At 37.6% G+C, this 22,058-nt stretch overlaps 1 protein-coding gene across 2 annotated transcripts in view; it reads left to right on the top strand.

The window, feature by feature from the left end:
• LOC119556403 (teneurin-a) overlaps positions 1 to 22,058 on the top strand; it is a 256,048-nt gene that overhangs the window by 66,117 nt on the left and 167,873 nt on the right. For both annotated transcript variants that reach the window (XM_037868580.1, XM_037868582.1), the window contains exons 3-4: positions 15,002 to 15,567; positions 20,357 to 21,172. In XM_037868580.1, the coding sequence (XP_037724508.1) occupies positions 15,207 to 15,567; positions 20,357 to 21,172 (1,177 nt within the window). In that variant the 5' untranslated portion in view covers positions 15,002 to 15,206. The remainder of the gene's footprint in view (positions 1 to 15,001; positions 15,568 to 20,356; positions 21,173 to 22,058) is intronic.

The following is a 22,058-nucleotide window of genomic DNA, read 5'->3' on the forward strand; positions in this document are numbered from 1 at the left end:
GACGATTATGTGGCAAAAACCGAGGGGGAATGGGCTAAAAAAAAATGTATGTATAAAAAAAATGGGGCTTGTTGACAGCGCCAGGGGAAACATGGTGCACTTAATGAATGCAGAATCCCTCCATCCGAAAAACCCAAGGCAGCAATGCACTTTCACCACCACTTACACCACCCCCCTGCAATGCAAATAAATTACACGGAAATAATTGCATTAAGACAAAGAATGAAGAGCACTACAAGTGCTCCCGAGCACCGAGCTCCCAGCGACACCAAAAATAACTTCACATGTCATAACTGCAGAAAACATTCGCCGGCAATTTGCACGACAATTTGCCAAACAATCTGTCAAGCCGGAAACATTTCGCCCAACTTTCTCTGGAGTAATGAGAGCACTCGCGAAAGTGCGAACGGAACGGGGAGTTTGCAATAATCAACGGGGCGGATACTTGATGAGCAGTTCGGGGACTTTCCACAATTGCCAGTCGGCAATTTGGGCTAATCAGTTGACTTTGCAACTAAAATATGAGCGGATCTCCCAGGCATTTGCCGCGATTTTCGAACTTTTGGAACTGCTTTCAAAATACTTTTACAAATAGTTAGGCAATAATTTTGTGTAATAAAGCATCTCGCTTTGTTCGATAAAGGAAATTGTTTTTACTGATTTATGTATTTTATCAGATCTTGCTAAGCATACCCAACATCTTTTGTTATTTACTTATTACTATTAATATGAATCTTTATATTTATTCATTACTAACTATAAGCAAAAAATATATAGTTATTTTAAAAATATTTTAACACTTTTTATAATTAAGTCCCAACTAAATGTCTTTCGTAAAGTCCAATATAAATAAAATATTGAATGAAATCTAAGGAAGCAGTGGTTTCAAATTAATTATTTAAATTTAACCAAAAACGCTAGAAGAAATTCGAAAATGGCACATTTAAGCCCTTTTATCGAGCAAAACCCATTTTCCAATGTGGTTTTCTTGGGAAAACTTCAATTTCAACTTTGCCCATTAACCACTCTGAATGTTGTGGTAAGGCCAAATATTGCAATTCCCCTTTTTGGGCCAAGTTATGACGGCCTTGGCCAAGAGTCTGTCCTGTCGAAGGCTGTTCATCAAAACTCAATAGCCAAAAAAATGGAAAAAGAATCAGAAAACCCAAAACACAACTCAAAGCCAGTCAATATAGAAGGCAGACAACGAAAGTGGATATAAGAAAAAGTAGAAAAAGCCCGATGAAATGAACCAGGCCAGAAGTAGAAGCAAATAGAGATAGATGCACTGGGAAAAATTGCACAAGTCAGATTTTTACATTAAGGTAGTTTAAGTACTGTTTTTTTTTAATTTAAATAATTAATCTGAAAAATAAGGTTCATATTTGTGTTAAGGATCTAAGCTTTACACACTTCATTTCAGTTTCATTAGAATAGTATTTCTCAAGTAAAAGTACTTCTTATAGATATTTCTAATTAAAATACATAAAAATTATATATTTATTTGGTGAAATGTTACCATAATTGTTATTGTGCAAAATATTTTAAACTTTTGAAACAAAAATTCATGAGAACTTTTTTTTATACATCACTATGTAATGTGTAAAAATAGAACATCGGGAGGGAATGGGCCGGAATACAACCACACGGTTGCCTTAAATTGTTTACCGACCGAATTCAGTGGCGGAGCGAAAAGCATCGAGCACATTTTACAGCTCAGCTGAAGTGGTTAATTACAGAGAGAGGGACGGACTGTAAGCCGGCGAAAGAGATGCAGATAGACATTGTGAAAGAGACGACAACAAAGACGAGCTGGTAACAATAGAATGCGATTTGGTAGTCGCAGAGCACCGTACGTACGTACGTGTGTTGTAAAATCAAAACCGCCGAGCAGCCACTTGGTTATTTGTGCTGGCCGCAGCCACAGGATCCCCTCGTACTTTTCATGGAGGGAACAACCCAGAATTCCCGGCCCAACTCCATCGTAGAACCCATCCCACCCAAGGATTCGGCCCCCCGCTTAGGTGGCCATTAGTCCTAATGACTTGGGAGCATGCTTTGCCGCTCCACGCCCACTTCGCCTGTACGCCTTCATTTGCAGCGGATGGTACAGTGAAGCTCACCAGTGCAGGCTATCTATTCTGCAAGGAAATATTAATGTGACTAGGATATAAGATCCATTATAACTTTTTTTAATTTTAAGCTTGAAATAGTTTAAAATTTGTGATAAATTTTATGTGTTTCTAAACCTGTTTGACTTACAGTGCAAATGTTGTTTAATTTTGGAAAAACTAAGCCCTACAGTATCTTTGTTTTATTTAAAGAATGCTGATTTATTAATGTAGGCCCGTGCAATACTGCAACTTATCGATGTAAACCTATCGAGCGCGCTTATCGATAACGTGAAATTTGCAACGCAAAGTGCAGCCGAGAGTTGTCTGTATTTGTAGGAACAAAAGGATGGAGATAGGAAAAGAAAAAAAATAGAGTAAAGCCGCTCTATAAAGTGAAAACCCCCTTCTAAAAGAAATGTGGCAAAGAAAGTGCTTTGTGTTTTTAATTCATTGTTCACGTTGGCTTTGTTCACCCGTTCCTCAAGTCATCTCGCTCCCACCTCTATATGTATGTATTTGTGTCCCGTACCAACATCGTGTGTATTTTTGCAGCGTTGCGTATTATAAACAGTTAAAAGAACTTTGCGCGCCACACGCCGCTGCCAACTGACGCGATTTTAATTCCACTTCACCATAAGAAGGGTAATTTTTAATGAGCAGGCGGACCGAGGAGCAAAAGGAGCTGCCAGCGAGGAGTCATCCTGTCGCTTTATCATCGTCTCAGGCCTTCCGTTTCAGATTCGGTCTCAGGCCAGTTGCAGTCAGCAAACAACCAGGCAGCGAAACAAACACAGAGCTGAAATAAAAACGGGGAATACCCTAAGACTAGGGAGACTCCTGCGCTGGGTATCCTGACTTGACCACCACTTTGACAACGAACAATCCCAAAAAAATATAATATAAAATATGGCAGAAAAATTTAAAAAAATCATGACTATTTTATAAGCCAGATCAATTTCATTGATAAAGTTTGGGTATCAGAGAACGTTTTATTAAAGAAAGAACAAAAATAATAAATAAAAGAATAATATTTCATTGTCTTCCGCATCCATTTGCCAACTTATAAGCTTTATGCATTGAAAGACGATTTCTCTATGTCATGTTAGCTTTTGTCACAGAGTTAAATTATATTTTCGGTCAAATCTAGCTTCAATATCATGTTGGGTTTTATCTATCGAAAAACACTTAGCTGGGGAAATGCTTTACCTAAAACGTAACTGACTACAAAAAATCCGCCAACTCGGGTCATAACAGACTCTGTAAAGATTTGTCGTCTTAAAAAAAACATTACATCATGATAACTTTCTCTGACAAGTAACAAACTAAAACCTTAATATGACATTAAGAAATCGGCACTTGATGTTGTGTAAACATCAAATAAAATAAAATAAAAAACTGGTCAGAGAACTATTCCTTATGAGAAAAGTTATTATATAAACATTAATGCTCTCCACGAGGGTATATTTATTATATAAATAAAATGCGAGGCGGAGAACCGGGGACAGCTACCTTTTTGTTTACGACTGCTAAGAAGGAAAGATATGCGAAAAGGAGCAGTGCGGTGGGCGGATGGCGGGAAGCTGTGGGAAAAAATGGGAGGGACCGGCATCCGGCGAGACCAACATCCTGCTGCACTTAACCCATATTCCAGCCTCTTTCGCATTGCCTGAAAAGGCATAATTTGCACGCATTCGTTTAGTCATTTTCATAAATAACCCCTCACAAAAAGCGGCTGTCAGAAAGGGAGGAAAATGCGGCAGACACGGCGTTAATATTATCGTGCTCGGCTTTCCTCCGATTTTCAGGTCAATCCGGGTTCGCTTTAAAATAAATCCAATAAGCGCACAGATTTCGCTTGGACAGCGAAAACGAGTTAAATATAAATAATATGCATGACTTAAGGGCAGTGAAATGTGTACATGAAGTATATTTGCGAAATTAATTTTAATCGCATTATGGAAAGATAAATATTTATCGCAAATTCAAATGGTAGTAGCAAAAATTTAATTAGAGCTTGTTTTATAATCTGTAAGTCAATTGATAAAAAACCGTTATTATTCAAGCCCAATAAATTTTCAATCTGGCAACTCTAAGTGTTAGGTGACTTTATTTATGAAAGGGACAACTCTATGACTAATATATCTTTTAAGATAAAGAGAATGTACATAAAAACCTTCCAGCTTGTTTTAATTCTACCACAGCTATAATGCAATAATAGTTACAACTTAATTGGTTGTCTACTGTATTTCAAAATCCATCTTAATGGTAAACAATTAAGTCCATAGGGGATAACACATATCCTGTCAGCAATTACCAGTCCCCACTGACAATCGAATATCGCTGGGATAATGAAAACATTATTGGAACAAACAACCGATGTGGGAGTAAAAAAAAAAGCGTGCGACCATAAAAACGGGGAGTGGGATGAGGGGCACTGGGTCGTTTGCCCGACTCCGGTTCGCTGCACATTCAAGTGCATCCAAGTGTGCTCGCTACAATGCTGCCATCGAATGCAAGGAGGCAAAGGCGAGCTTTACTGTACAAACGCAACTACAGTGGAGCCGGCAGTACAGTGGCAATGCCCTGAGAACCATGTGATTTACGGCTATGCCAAATTACTGGTATATATGTGAAGGCCCCACGTTGGGCGTCAATAAGGTTTAACCTTACAAATCCAAGGCATGTCAAGGGTATTGCCAAGGGCTTATGTACATTTATTTAAGAAGAAAATATCATAAACCTATGGTGACTTATCGTCCATATAATATGTTAATATCAAAATGCCCCACGTTGGGCGCCACAAATATGTATGTGATCGGGGAAAGGGCTTCCTGCTCATATGATTTGTTAGATCTGAAAAGGCCAACGCCCATTGTGAGCTTACCACTGTGCCAGTGCCCTTTTCACCCCTTTTCCTCGACGGTCCAACCTCTTTGGGACAGCTACAGTTACAATGCATGCGGATAAACAACGGGAACAGAGAGCAACACTTGAAACAATAATAATAACACAATCAAGTGCCTGTTCACACACGCTACGAGAGTGTCTGTCTCTGTCTTTGAGTGCGATTGTGTATGTGTGGCTCTGAGTGCACACATATGCATTCCACCTGAATGCATTACGTATACGCCGCGTGTGCTGGAAAAGGGGTCTGCCTTGGTCCTCCTTTCCACACACACAACCACTCGCACTATTGCTCGCATTTCTTTTTACACATGCGTTGGCCCATGCCGATGACCCAGCTGAGGACAGGCTATCCATCCTATCCTTTTGTTGGCAAGCCTTAAGGCCATCACCGTCCCCATCTTCACCTCCAACCCCGTCCTTATCCCCATACCAGTGTCCCCCACATTTTCATCCTCGGGCACTCGTTCTCCACATGCTGCACTTCACTTGCCGTAGAGCAGCTCGACAGCATTCTGCAACAATGGTCGTGAGTGGGTTTGTCAGCTGCTGTTTGCCCACCCGTCTGTGTTTGCTTTAGGTAATCATCTCGCACTGCCCAACATCCACCTCCGAATCAGACAGTCGGTAGCCAGCTGAAAGCTGAAAGGTGCCAAGCCAAGTCAGGGCTACTTGCACAAAGGCAATCATAAATCTCATTCCCGCGAATCCTGCCCAGCAGATAAGGGCAAAGTCATCAAGTCGATCGAGCTGCTGGCTTGATCCACATAAATGGGAGGTTGCAGCTGCGTGGAAGTCTGAAGGACCAATGGATATATTGCCTTAAAAGAACTCACAGTATTCGGGTTTCCAAAATAAAGAACTTCATCTTATTTTATACACAATACACATTAAAAATAATAATAATAAAATGTAACTACACCCATAAAAAAATTCTAAATTCAAATTCATTGACCAGCATTTTTTTAATCTTCTCCAAACTTGACTTCTAAGGACTCTTATGTGAAACATATTTTGCCGTCTTTCAATTTTTCCGTATAAGGCTCAAATCGATTTTGAGTGGTTTTTTCATTCCATCTTTTTCTTTTGGGCAAAACGGGAATATCGCTTTCTGATTTCCTTTTACCCGTTTCAATCTCGGCTTTCTTATCAATTAAGACCCCCTCACCCTTTTGTCCTTTTTTGGGCCTTTGGCCCATCTCCACCCTGTAATCACAATTTTGTCTCGTCGACTTCGTCTGCAGGACGAAGGAGCTTATCCTAGTGCCTTGTGCATGTTTCTCGTTTTTACTGTTTTCGGCGAGGCAGGATCAAAGGCTGGCCAGGCTGCTGCAATATCCCTCCATTTATGCATGGTGCCTGCGATTTATGCGCATCCTTGTGCCAGGTTTTCCACCCTTTTTCCCCCGAAACGTCATGTCTGCAAAATGTTGCCAGCCAACACCTTCTAATAGTTTTTTTTTTTCGCCATACCCCTGCCCCGTCTACTGCCTCCGTTTCGAATGGCAACCACTGCTGACACCATTTTGTATCCACGTGTGTGTGTGTTGAGTCCTTGCAAAGGAGCAAAAAATTAAAAATGTGTATAAAATAACTTTTGCTCTTTGACTTTTGGCGCCGTTATGCATTTTTACGCAAGCACTTGGCAACTCTACGTTTTCGGGGACCGGTGAGGTTGGGCTCGGTTGGACTCGGTTGGGTTCGGTTGGGTCCGGGGTGCTAAAGGACTTCCAGGATGCCAGGAACGTGCCGCGTGCCATGAATTTCATAAACCCACTGCAGCTGCACACACACACAGCACACACATCCCTCCATCCGTCCTGGCCCACATCCTTAGCCTTAGCCTTAGCTTTGGACCGTGTTTGGCCATCGCTCTCCGTGGCATGAAAGAGTTGCTCGTTATAATAAAGTTGCGGCCACAGTGGGGCAATATCCAAGGGGCAACGAGGTCCACCCCAAATTTATATCAATTACATTGTGAATTACGATGCGAGCGCTTACCGTTAGTTAAGAGTTGTACACTGAGCTTAAAATAGTTGTTAATCAAGAGTTAAATATTCTATTACAAACATTAAGATGCTAGGAAAGTGAAAGTAATCAAGTATATTAAATAAGAGATTAAATAAATTAAAAAGTTATGTAAGGATTTTAAAAAAATTGAATTTTATTGTTTTATTGTTTTAAGTTTTTAACGTTTTGCAAATACGATATCAAAATCTTTTTTTAACCTTATTTAATTTTTTGCTTTAAATGCATTAGTTTTAAAATTAACGTTTTGTGGATTTTTTTATTTAAAATTGCATTTACAAAATGCAAAAATAAAACAGTTCTTAAGTCAAAGGTAGTCGGTTTCGCCCCACCCTTCGCCATTAATACGTCAATTAATACTACCGATTTGTAGGTATATAAACTAAAAAGGGTAAAATATTTTTCTTATTATATTTATATTTGAAAGCAAATATTTATGAATACAGTTTTAGGATATATTTTTTGCCTTTTCTTATTAAGGTTCATATCATTAAATACTACATATACTGATTAACATAAAAAACCGTTAAAATACATTTTACCAATATTTTAAAGGTTTCTAGGATGCAAAATGTAAACCAATATTCCAAGTTCAATACACATACATGGCTTTATAAATCACTCATGAATAGAATTTCAAAGTGAAATTGCACTCACTTAGTTCTCAGTGCAACTTAAGCTTAAGGCTGCAAGTTGAGGAAGTTTCCTACGCAAATCCTTACAGTTTCCCTATTCCGTATGACCAGCAAACAAAGAAGTTGTTTTTGATGGGGTAAAAGGGTAAAAGGCAAGGTTTCCGAACCCAGAACGACCACCACCCACCACTCACCGCCCACCGCCCACATGCCACATTCCCCACATGACCTCAGACACATGCCGAAACTGGTGGCGGACAAAACATGTGCCTGGCATAGTTCAAATTTCACAGAGCAACCTGATGGATGGGTGTAGATATTTTGATAAATAGAAGCTGCAACCAGAGGAACACTCAGGTGGGATGCGATGTTCAAGCCAACTAGATTGGTAAAAATCTTTAACTAAGAAAGATAAGCGCAACAAACCCTATAAATGTAATACATTATTATAGTCCCCAAAGTAATTTATTTATTTACACTGCCTTTTTCACTTTAGTGTTTGAAATCTTGTAAATTTATTGATCTAATAATACTCACAGATAAACTATAATCCCCCACGATACCAACCTAATCCAACCTATTAACAGAAATATATACTTTAAACATTATTAAAGCTTAAAGCGTAAATAAAAGATAAGAAAGAAGATGTAATGTTCTTGCGCGTACAAATTCTCGAGAGGCCATTAATTGGTTATATTTGTATCCATCATCCGAGTGAAGGAATGGGTGGATGTGGCTGACATCGATAGGCATTTGGTGGGCGGTACCTTTCGCAGCCCGGCGTAATGTCAGGCCCCTTTTCTGTTCCTGCCTACTGTCAATAATTTTGTTGGCAACTCGACACATAAAAAAAACCAAGGAGAAACAAGAAAACAGAAAGCCACGAACCTGTGTTTTCAGGAAGCAATTACGGAGCACGCGGTACAGCAAGGAACAAAATCGTAGGGCTCTGGCACAGCGTTATAGATCGCAGCTCAAATAAATACCTTAATTTGCTAAACATTTTTGAGAAAAATAGAAATACATTTTCAGGAATTTTGCATTATTTCCATACCATTTGGAACAAAAAAAACACACTTTTGCTCTTGCTATCCCTTTGTTTTTTACTATTTTTCTATTCAAACATACCATTTTTCATTGCAAGAAATTCAAAAGGTTTCATTTTACTCCTATTTTCTTTAATAACATTCAAACACTCCGTTTTGATGCTTTTTCCTTTGCTGCAGCGTATGCCATTGAATTACTTTAGTTTACAGTTTCAGTCTGTTGATAAATCCGAAACCCTATCAAAAAATCATTTGCATGCATGCTGTTGGTAAACACAAAGTAGCAATCAGTTGCACCAGTATTCGACCTTTATTTAACAAAAATTATGATCTGCGTTTTTCATCAGATACTGTGCAAAGTGTATTCTGGTATGTAACTACTAATAGTTATAGTAAATATTTTTGATGTTGGATAGTATTTATTAAATTTATGTCAAATTAAAATGCATATCCTTGGGTAATGTAATGATTGCATAGACTGTAGGAGTTGTGATAAAATAAATATAATAAAATTGTAATATATTGTAATATACAATAATATAATTAATAAATATTATATTAATTTCTTACATTTAATTTAAATCCTGATTGTATTCCCTACTCTCCGTATATTTTATATTTTGTATTTTATAATCTCCTAATCAGTTTTGTTTAGAAGCACGTTTGTGACAGCCTGTGTTTTGAAATGTGCCATCAAAACCCCTCTGTCTCCCCCCAAAAAGCTACGTCTCTGCCTCGCTGGCATGGGTGTTGTTACCAGGGGGTGTTTTTAGGGGGTTTAGCTGTTTCACAAGTGTGTGCGTCATGTTTTGGCCTATGTTCTCTGTTGGTTATGAGGTTGTTTTTGCATGTTCACTCATAATACGAAATTTGGAGCTGTAACGCTGCTTTATCTATAAAACAACGCTGATGATGACGCAGCGGCTCAGGAAGTGCTTGGATGCTGGAGGAAGTGGAAAATGGAAAATGGAAAATGGGAAATTCGGGGCGTAACGGGGCGTGGCTGAGTGTTATGGTTCCTGTCTTGTTCAATGCATTTCGCATTTTGACATGTAATTAAACGTTTTGCGGTTGACAACAGCACGAAAAAGAGGGCATAGAGAGCTTGTGGTACGCAGAGCCATTTTCCATTGTCATTGGATATACGTCGTATATATAGAAGAACCCCCAGCCAGAGCCCCCGATATGCCACATAAAGTACTCTATATCCAGGCGCACACATACGAACATATCTGTTACACACTCGTCTGCATAACTATTGAGGCTGAAACAATGAAATGCGATTGATGTCAGAGGAAATGCGTCCTATGAACAGCCACAGAGCAAAAATGCTGAATTCAAATGGCGCTATATCGAAGGCGGAATGACAAACAAAAGGTTAAGCCTCGTCTCAATTTATAATTCATTAAGTGTCAAAGGCGAACGAAACAGTGGTTAGGCAACTGTGTAGCGAGCCAAACAAATGGTTGAGGTGTTACGGGGAAGATTAAGAGAAATCAACTTTTGACAAGTCCTTTCATGGAATAGATTTCGCTTGTTAATGAGTGTGCTAAATTATTCTTCCTCCTACAAAAACTATGAAGAAATGAGAAAGCTGCCTAAAAGTATGTAGTGAAAAAAGCCACGTGCTTGGAAATAGATTACATTGCATACATATAAGCACCTTTGTAAGTAATTTTTGTAGCATATGAATTTGTAATGATTTTTTTAATAATAACTAGATTTTACATTTATTTTTAATATTAAAAATCAAAAATCCTTTTTATTATATCCTTTATATCCCACAATAAATATGAAATAATTATAAAACTGTTTAAAAGTATGCAGTGAAAAGGGCTACGTCTATTGAATTAGATTATATTGCATACTTTCTAGCACCTTTGTAAGTAGTTTTTGTTGCTAATGAATTTGTAATGATTTTTTTCAATATTAATTCGATTTTACTTTTGTTTTTAATATTTAAAATCAAAAATCTTATTAATTATATCTTTTCTCTCACAAAAAATATGAAATATTTATAAAACTGCTTAAAAGTATGCCGTGAAAAGGGCTACGTGTATAGAAATAGATTATATTGCATACTTTTTAGAACCTTTGTAAGTAATTTTTGTTGCTAATGAATATGTAAACAAATTTTTTCAATATTAATTAGATTGTACATTTGTTTTTAATATTTAAAATCAAAAATCTTATTAACTATATCTTTTCTCTCACAAAAAATATGAAATATTTATAAAACTGCTTAAAAATATGCAGTGAAAAGGGCTACGTGTATAGAAATTGATTATATTGCATAATTCTTAGCACCTTTATAAGTAGTTTTTGTTGCTAATGAATTTGTAATGATTTTTTTCAATATTAATTCGATTTTACATTTGTTTTTAATATTTAAAATCAAAAATCTTATTAATTATATCTTTTCTCTCACAAAAAATATGAAATAATTATAAAACTGCTTAAAAGTATGCAGTGAAAAGGGCCACGTGTATAGAAACAGATTATATTGCATACTTCTTAGCACCTATGTAAGTCATTTTTGTTGCCTATGAGTTTGTAATGATTTTTTTTCAATATTAATTAGATTTTACAATTGTTTTTAATATTAAAAATCAAAAATCTTATTAACTATATCTTTTCTCTCACAAAAAATATGAAATAATTATAGAACTGCTTAAAAGTATGCAGTGAAAAGGGCTACGTGTATAGAAACAGATTATATTGCATACTTTCTAGCACCTTTGTAAGTAATTTTTGGTGCTTATGAATCTGTAATGATTTTTTCCAATATTAATTAGGTTTCACATTTGTTTTTAATATTTAAAAACAAAAATCTTACTTATAATATCTACCACATCTCCAATTATTATCTCTTTGAAGTCACTGCCAGAGTGAACTTCCTGGGTCGCTTTTAATTTAAGAGCAGACCGGAGGAAACCATCGCAAACAGCAGCTGCATCGCGGTGAAGTTTCGCGGAGGGGGTTAAAGTTAAAGTTAAAGGCGGGTGGGTTTCTTGGGGGGGGCTAAGATGGGCGGGCGAGAAAGTTTTTGTGGAAATGAGGAAAATAACATTTCATTGCATACTTTTAGGGCAGCACTGCTCGGGTTAACTCAATATTTTCTTGGCTCCTTGTGGCATTTTGTTGTCGCTGCTGCCGCCGCTGCTGCTGCTGATGTTCTTGTTGTTCTGGCACTGGCACTCGACGTACTTAAGCATGCATATGAAAATGTCGGATTCCAGGCCTTAATGCCCCACTTTCCGCCGCCAAGTGGAAGCGGGATGGAGCTGGCATTCAGTCGCCCATTCATTCATTCATTTTCGCATTTCACTGGCTCACATTTCTTTCTCCAAATTGTTAAAATGGAGCATGCAAAATAATTGCGTGCACCCCGCAACATCCAAGCCCCCAATTTTTCCTGGAAGTACCAGCCTCCCCCCCCCCCCCTCCCCCCTTCCAGGGGCACCGACGTACCCCCCTCCCGTCTTATGCAACATTTTGCCAGGCATATAATATTTTGCTCTTAATTCGTTAGCAAAGTTTCGTTGCAGCCGATGCAGGCTTCACTTTAAGATTGCAATTGATGCTGAGCAGTTTTTCCATTTCGGCCCAGCCATCAACAGTGTTGCCAAGATTAAAAGCCAAATTATGGTTCACATAAAGCTACAAATGGGCAGAATTATTAACGAGTAGCCGAGGAACATAAAACATTGTTGCTAAAGTTGCTAAAAAGTTATAGGAATAAAAAAAAGTTGTCAATTCGTAACTTATTTTTAGTAAGTTTAGAATTTTAGCATTCATTATTTTTTCTTTTACCCTTTTAAGTAGAAATGGAAAAATTCAAACATTTAAAAAAAAATGTTGATAACCCTAAAAAATAAACAAAAGCTGGCAACTCTGGTCAAGTTGAATAAAATATCAATATTTTTTTAGAAAACACTGCCAAATTGAGTACATTTCTTAAGAACCTGTCAATAACCACTAAAAATAAACCAAAGCTGGCAACTCTGGACAAGTTGAATAAAATATCAATATTTTTTTGGAAAACACTGCCAAATTGAGTACATTTCTTAAGAACCTGTCAGTAACCACGAAAAATAAACCAAAGCTGACAACTCTGGCCAAGTTGAATAAAATATCAATATTTTTTTGGACAACACTGCCAAATTGAGTATATTTCTGAAGAACCTGTCAATAACCACGAAAAATAAACCAAAGCTGGCAACTCTGGCCAAGTTGAAGAACCTTTTTATGTCAACATTTCATCTTGAAATATGATGTTTCATGTATTACGTTAAGTCCACACAAAACCGAAATAAAAATTAACGAATACATTTTAACCCTTTTCAAAATATCCTCGTTATTAAAAGGGAATAAGGTCAAGTTGGCAACTCTGGCCTCGTTCATTAGAGGGAGAACGGTAGAGTGGCAGCCAGAGAAAGAGAAATGCGTATTTGATTATCTTTCGGTTCGGACTACCAACCAACAAAGCCATACAAATGGATGCCACAAATATGCATTTTGCAGGCCAAATTGTGCATTTGCCGATGGAGAAAAGTGCACTGGGGGCGGGCTAATGTGTGGGCGGGGTCCCCGGGAGAGGTGGAAAAATAGTTCCATGAGTCACAGCAGGCGATACGAATGCGACTTGACTTGGAGTCGCCTGCAAGTGCAGTTGCATTCGATTAAGTTCTGTTTACCCAAGAAGCCAGGCACTCGGTTACACCATTTTACAACACTCTAAAGAAGAGTGGGCATGTCCTGTTTGCCCATAGTTATCCACTCTGCCCGTTTGTATACAAATTACTGCCAAAAAAGCCCAAAAAAAAAGGGTTTAGCTTTTTGCATAAAGTGAGTAAATTGTAGCACTCTGGACATCTTGCAATCACCGTTTTCCTTTGCCTGTTGGTTTTCTTTGAGTTTCATGTTACACACTTGTTTGGGTAGTTTGCATTGCTATTTACGAAGACATGTTAAGCCTTTCAATCGAAAGATATATATATCCCCTGCCTTGGAATGTGAAAATACATATTTAAAATTCAAAGGTTTTGTAAAAAATAAATATGGTTTTATGTATCATACTTACCAATCTTAATTAAAATTAGCTTTGTACTGTTAAAGCTTAAATTTATTTAGTTAAAATATTTATAATAATCGGTGGTAAATTGATTTGGCCTTTTTAAATATTCTGGAAACCAAACCATCCAGAGACCAGAATGAGATTTCCGATTTGCCATGGTACTTGGAGGTCCTTGGAATGGTTCCTCTCTCTGGATGCCTGTGAACGATAACATTGCCACGCACACAACCCTTGAGTTCTCGGTAAGGTTAAGTCCTCTGCAGGGATAACCTCTGTGCCTCGTGCCCTTTTGATCGTTTGCGTGGCCATTGAGCAGGCAGCCTTAACCCGCATCGTGCGGAGACTGCCAGTAATGACCCACTTGAGCTACCAGCCCTTTTCCCCTGTGTTTTAGTGCATTCAAATGCTCACTCATCAAAATCAAAAGTCAAATTGTCTGTCTAACCCAGGGAAGCAGCCATAAACAGAAAGCTGGCCAAATGCGTTGCCAACTTGACGGGTTTATAGCCAAACTTCGGGTTATTTCTTTGTATATGTATACATTTAAATATTTATTACTAGCGATGGAGGAGTTTTTAAAACTGGCAATGAAAAATAAATATATATCTATTAAATATTAAAAGAAGTTAAAGGGGGGGCAACATAAGCTACCAAGCCTTGGAAATCAATTTTAAAGTTAATTTCTATGTGTCTAAAAGTATGCAACAATATATTTTAACACTGAATTCATTCAGAAGAACGACTAGCCATTTATTACTGCATACTTTTAGGCATCAAAAAATTAATTTTATAATGATTTTAAGCCTATCGTGATTTGTGTGGAAGATAAAATGTATATATATGGTTTTTGGACATAGTTTTTAGTTTTCAAGGTATACAAAAAATGGCTTTACCTATATTAATTAATTCCCCAACATTTCTTACCAACTTTGTATATCCCAACTGGCTACTTTCTGTAATCCATGGCGGGCAACACTGGCCTCTGCTAAATGGTTCTGTGCAATAGGAAATGGGAATGGGATGCCTCCCAGCAATTGCTATTAAGTTCACTTTACGTCCAGAAGTCAAAGTGAAAGTACCGGGGGAAATACGTATAGTAGTATACCCTGGTGCCGGCTGCTATTTATATTCATTTTCGTGCATTTATGGCTTTATCTTCTCCTCTGACCTGACACTTTGTCGTTTTTATCGTTTCAGCGTTAATTCGGTTAAGCACTTAAAGCGACCGGCTCCACATGGACTGGCATTTGGCCAGCAGAAGCCGTAGCGATGCTGCGTTGACAGGAGCCACAATCCTTATCCACTGGACAAATTGCACCTGCCTCGCTTGAATCCGCTCCGATCCGATCTTCCAAGGTTCCCAGAGCTCCCAGAGTTGCCCCAGCAGACCACCTAGGCCATCATGTCCAGCAGTCACTCCGGCACAATTGGCCGCAAACGCGTCGGCAGCGGCAGTGCTGCCAGCAGCGAATATTACTACGCTTCCGGCGGACTGGCGGGACTGCCCGGATCCGGAAATGGGGGAGGGGAGCAGCTGCGGCGCCAGCGCTCCGCCGAGTGGCACAGTCACGGTCGGCACACTCACGGTCATGGCCATGGGCTAAGCACCGGACTGGGTCACGGCATGGGTCACGGCATGGGTCACGGCATGGGTCACGGCTACGGGAGCAGCAGCGAGGACGAGTACCAGAACACCGGACCGGCGACGGCCTTCGACACCCAACTGCTCGCCCAGCTGCTGCTGCAGAGTCAGCAATTGGCAAGTGAGTACCCAAGAGCATACACTCGAAAAATTGTTTTTACATTCTATAACACTATACCTACTAAAAAAAAAAATTAAATTGATAATGAAAAAACAATGAGTCGAAAGATTTAATTTAAATGTGTTGCGCGTTGCTTGCTTTTATTATTTTAAATAGAAAAATATTTAATCTAAGAACTAAAACTAATTTAAGGATTTTAAACATTGTTTTTATTATGAATTTATTTATTTATTTATTTGTTTGTGTATACCATTTTTTAGTTTCATATTAATTTGACCAACATTACATCTAATATTCTTACATAAGTCACAAAAATGTATAATTTTCCTTTTTAGAGAATACGAAAGAATACAATTTTCAATATAAATGTTATATTGTTAAATAAAAAAAATTAAAAATGAATGAAACATCAATTACACCTATGAATATTAAATTAATTTTAATATGTTTTCATTTATTCAGAAATATAAAAAATAAATCCAGTCGATTTCTTTAAATCTGTAAAAGAAAAAAAGAATTTTGGGAACATTCAAAAATAAAGGTTTTCATTTGCATCCAAAACCACAAAAAATCGCTTAATAGTGAGAAGGATTATAACTAAATATATAAGCAAGTTTGAGCAATATCAATATTATATAATATCGGAGATCAAACTTTTAATATTGGCTCGTCAACACCAAGAATAACTAGTTTTACAGATTTCATCTATTAAGATATTAAGAACAGTCCATTATTTGGCCCAGTGTAATCTGAAGGGTTTGCTTTGGACGGATATTGGAAACCAAATGCGATTTACCAGTCGGTCAAGCTAGTAAATATTCATTATTTTATTTAATTGAATTATTCAGCTGCCGCAACTGTGTCGAGGATGTCCAGTAACCAACTAACCGACTGGCTTAGGTCCAGGCACACAAATCGATTCCAATTGCTGGCCATTGAAATGGAGCTGGCCAAGATGCCGAGATACAATTTAGGGATGGGGGGGTGACGTGGGCACTACTGACGTTTCTCTGATTGTATTCAGTAAATCGCCCGATGTAATTGATAAGTCACAGTGGGCTCTGCCTTTATAAAACCTAAGTAATTGGGATCATACTTCACATATATAAGAAGTTTTTTTATTGTGTTTTGATACTTTATATATTAGATCTTATTTATTTATTAATATTTTTTTTTATTTAAAAAATATTTGGAGTTTTTAATACTTTATGTTAATTTCTGTTAATTTAAAAGAAAAAAAAAATATAATCAAATTAGAATTTTTTAATATGTTAAAAAAAATAGGTTCTCTAAAAAAGTATACTTTTTGTGTTAATGATCATGTTTAGTGGGCAAAACAATGTAGATTGCAATGCCACTTTTATATTATTTAATGGTAAGATTTTTAAGTTTATATAAATATCTATAAAAGAATAGAACAAATACTTGAATGTAATTTAAGTGCGAGTCTTCACTGTACTTGACAAAACTCCGGTGGCAGCACCGCGAACGTCAGCAGTGTGCAATTCAATTACAATCAAGTTGGCAGCGACGGCCTAATGGGCGATACAATGGGCACATCCTCCGTGATATAATACACGCCCCCCCTCCCCACAGGAACTTTTCCCACCCACTTTCCCACCCACTTTCCCACCCACTTTCCCGGGGCGAACTTATTCGAAGCATAAAACGCAAATCGCTGCGACTACCGAGGCAAACGCTGTTTTTACGGGCCGCCTGCATTTGTTCCGCTCCGTTTTATTGTCTGTTAATATTTAATGCAATTTACGATTCATTTTTTACAACCTAATAACGCTCGGACGGGCGCGACGATTCCTCGCAAATTGTTTGCCGGCCGTTACTCTGCGGGGAAAATTGAAAAGCCAGCCTTCCCAATTCCCCTGCCAGCTTGTTGTCCCCGATATTCCTGATTTCCCTGATTTCCCAGTTTCCACGCAGCAGAACAAACAGAAACGGAATCCCGCGGCGTAGAAATTGCAAATGTTTGGCCTCCGCAGAGAGCTCCACAAATGTTTGTTCGCAGTGTAGGCACGGAAACATGGAACTATTGCTTCTATCTGCCTAGGCCATTCAATCGAATTTCAGTTGTCTAAAGCAGAGCGAAAGCCATACATCCAATGGAAATGTTATCTCGATTACATTTTCGGTAAAGCCGCAAGGTTCCACTCAGGCAAATTGGTATTTCTAAAATATTTTTGCATAAATAATTATAATATACATGTATGAAATAGGCACACCCAAGCAAAAAAAATATTTACTAAGGAAAAAGAGCCTCCGATTTTCCAAAGAATAGTTAGTATACAATTCACATTTTTATTTTTTAAAAGAAGAAAATACATGTAACCAAGTAAATGTTCTTTCTACTATTTTAATTATGATGTAAGTATTACTTTGCCCAGGACATTTATGAATACTTCGTAAAGAGTCGTTCCGCTTCTTAATTTGTGTAATACTATTCAATACCAGGAAAGGTAAACCAACAATACACATGAATATTTTTGAAAATAGTAAAATTTTTTCTTTGTTATTATACCCGTTACTCGTAGAGTAAAAGGGTATACTAGATTCGTCGGAAAGTATGTAACAGGCAGAAGGAAGCGTTTCCGACCCCATAAAGTATATATATTCTTGATCAGGATCACTAGCCATGTCCGTCTGTCCGTCTGTCTGTCCGGATGAACGCTGAGATCTCGGAAACTATGAGAGCTAGGCTATTGAGATTTGGCGTGCAGATTCCTGAGCTTCTTACGCAGCGCAAGTTTGTTTCAGTAGAGTGCCACGCCCACTTTTACGCCCACAAACCGCCCAAAACTGTGGCTCCTACAGTTTTGATGCTAGAATAAAAACTGAACTGTATTGGTCTCGTCAATACCTATCGATTAACCCAAAAAAAAATTTGCCACGCCCACCCTAACGCCCATAACGCTTAAATCTGTCTACCGCCGGTAGGTGGCGCATTTCAGTCTTGCTTTGCTGCTTGCTTATCTCCATTTCCCTTTGGTCCCTTTAGCTGAGTAACGGGTATCTGATAGTCGAGGCACTCGACTATAGCGTTCTTTCTTGTTTTTAAATGTTTTTATGCAAGTTAGACCATAATAAAAAAAGTATATTTTAGATTAATTCTTTAAGTTAGCTTTTTATAAGTAAAAAATAAATATTGTAGACTAAAATAAAACTAGTGTTTATAAAAATAGGTAAATAATATGAAAAGGGTACCAAGACTTCGCTCATTTAAGATTAAACAATAAGCCAATAAAATAAATAATATTTTTCATCTAACATTTTTAAAAAGTAAGTTAAGTCTAAGCTAATCTAAAAAAAACACGGATATCAAATACTTTTTGAAAAATTGTTAGTTCTAAACATCAGGTTTTAAAGGCTTATATTTGTTTATTTGTTTTATAATATCATAAAAAATATAACAAAATGATTTTTGTAAAATTCTTTTTGCAGTTACTTTTATTTTTGCTTGAAGAATCTTTTTGCATCAAAAAATTTAAGTTTTCAAGTCGAGGAAAAAAGCTTAAAAAGTAGATGTTTGCACAAATTCGTCCTTATCAATAAGTACTGAATGGGTTAAGAAATGTATTGTATCATTCAAACGGCATTTAAATTACCTTTCTTTTGATGCCAAAAGTTTACAAGAAGTAAGTTCAAATTATGAGTATATTTCACTTTTGTTTTGTGCAAAAATACTTTTGACCACTTTGTATATTCCATCTAACATTTTTAAAAAGTAAGTTTAGTCTAGGCTAATCTAAAAAAAAAAACGGATATCTAAACACTTTTTGAAAAATTGTTAGTTCCAAGCATCAGTTTTTGAAGGCTTATATTTGTTTATTTGTATTATAATATCCTATTAGTTTTTATAGATAGTTAAATGAATATAATTCTTACTAATAATTTTTTTAGGTACAGATTTTTTTCAGCGACTTAAACTTAATATTTTAATGTTGTATTATTTTTTGGTATAATAATAAAATTATTATAATTTTGTATAATAATAATTGAATTTATTTATCAAATATTATTTTATTAATTCGGATATAAAATATTTGTTAAGTAATTTGCTTAGATACAGGTTTACAGATTTCAGCTTGATATTTTAATTTTTCCATTAATTTTTGGTGTTCTTTATGTATAATATACATAATCAGGGTATTCCCTAAACTGTTGAATTGCTGAATTGTTGAATTTTGATCAGCTGTTAATCAGCTGTTCCATACAAAGTCAACTGTCAGAAACTTCAGCAATTAAATTGCTGAAAACCAGAGTTGTCGCTGTGCTCGACTCAAAGTAAGAGTGTAACTCTGGTCACTTGTAAGCATGGAGGAATTTTAAATGATATATAATAGGATGCTGCCTGTTAGCAGTTCTAATAGTTTAGTTTTTGGCTTATTTTCGGCATTTTCCTTAATTTTAAACATAATCTTTGGTAAACACTGCCTGGCATTTTGACAATCTGACAAACAACTGATATAACAGCTGTCATCTTAAAATTGAAAATTCAACAGGGAACTTTTAGGGTCGTTCCCTTAAATGCTGAAATTTTCTGTTCAATTTTCAACAATTCAGTAATTCGACAGTTTAGGGAATACCCAGATTATAATATATATTATATATATTATTAATGTATACTTAACCGAATTTATATATTAAATGTTTATTAATTTATTTGCTTACATACCTAGTCTTTAACTTTAATATATATATAGTTATATATATATTCTTTAAATTGTAGTAATATGCCTAAGAATTCAAACTAAAGTATTATGTTTTCTATTTCCAGGCATGGAGCACTACAACTCGGACTGCGAGCCGGAGTATCTGAGGCAGCGCGACCGGCACCTGGAGGACACGCCCCTGGGCGACGGCCCGCCCCCGGTGGCGGCCGCCCCCGAGGTGACCTACGCGCAGCCGCACCAGCAGCGCTCCACGGTGGCGGGGTCACCGCTGAAGGTGGCCACCGTCTCGGCGGGCAAGTACCAGTCGAACGCCAACCTGGGCCTCTTTCCCAACAGCAGCAGCAGCGGGGGCAGCAGCGTCCAGAATGGATTGACCACTGGCAACACGCCGCGCAGCACGAATCCCTTCCTGAACAACAACAGCTCCTTGAAGTTTCCCGGCGAGGATGGCGCCACCGCCGCCGCCGCCGCTCTGGAAAATATCCTGAAATCCTCGGCCTCCTCCTCGACGGCGGCGTCGAGCAACCGGAGTCACCGCAACGCCAGGAACACCCTGAATCGCCTCAGTGGAATGACCAGTTCCAGCAGCGACTCCCAGACCCACCAGCAACTCCAGATGACCCAGCAGCAGCAGCAGCAGCAGCAGATTGCCGCGGCTAAGCAACAGCGGCACCTGCTGCCGCCGGAGGACAGCGGCGATGATGAGTTCGTCCTGGGCCTGGGTTCCCTGGACGTGGGCCACTGCAGCAGCGGCGGGGAGTCCGAGGAGCCGCCGCCGGAACCGGCGCCCCCCGAAATTCCCCCGCGCACCCAGTCGCTCCTCATGTCCCTTCGCAAGCACTCAGACTACAAGCTGAAGTACGAGGAGAAGGGCGACCAGAAGCACGAGGAGTTCATCCCCACCAGCCAGCTGCAGAAGGGTGAGTTCAGCACCTCAGTACTCCAAACGAAACAGAAAACAATCGATTGGTAAAATTCACCAATATAATAGTATAAGGGTCCCCAACCATCGAATTTAGCCCATCAAACTATACAAAATATTATACAATAAAGTTATGTAACTATAAAATATGGTATAATGGAGTTAGCTAATGGATTGTAGTTAATTTACTATTTTTATAGTTATCCAACCCATTAAATATAGTTAGTAAACTAATATATACCTTAAAATTGGTTATTATTGGTCAAATTCACCAACATAATAGTAAAACGGTCCCCAACCATCGAATTTAGCCCATCAAACGGTTACTATTACGTAACACGTAAACGTGAGGGTTACTATACGTTAAAGTTTTGTAACTATAAAATAGGGTATATTAGAGTCAGCCAATGGATGTATAGTTATCCAACCCATAAAATAAGTTTATATTGGTAAAATTCACCAATATAATAGTAAAACGTTCCCCAACAATCGAATTGTCAGTTAAACCCATTAAATGGTTACTATTACGTAATACGTAAACGTAAGGGTTACTATAAAAAAAAGTTATGTAACTATAAAAAGGGTAGAATAGACCCAGCCAATGGATTGTAGTTAAATTACTATTAACATAGTTATCCAGCCCATAAAATATAGTTAGTAAACTAATAGATACCTTAAAGTTAGTTTATACTGGTAAAATTTACCAATGTAATATTAAAACGGTCTCCAACCATCGAATTGTCAATTTAACCCATCAAACGGTTACTATTATGTAATGTATGTATGTATGGGTTTGTTAAAAAAAATAGTTATGTAACTATAAAAAAGGGTAGAATGGACCCAATCAATGTATTGTAGTTAATTAACTATTTGTTCAAGACGCT

Source organism: Drosophila subpulchrella, chromosome X (assembly GCF_014743375.2).
Source record: "Drosophila subpulchrella strain 33 F10 #4 breed RU33 chromosome X, RU_Dsub_v1.1 Primary Assembly, whole genome shotgun sequence".
NCBI classification, from domain to species: domain Eukaryota; kingdom Metazoa; phylum Arthropoda; class Insecta; order Diptera; family Drosophilidae; genus Drosophila; species Drosophila subpulchrella.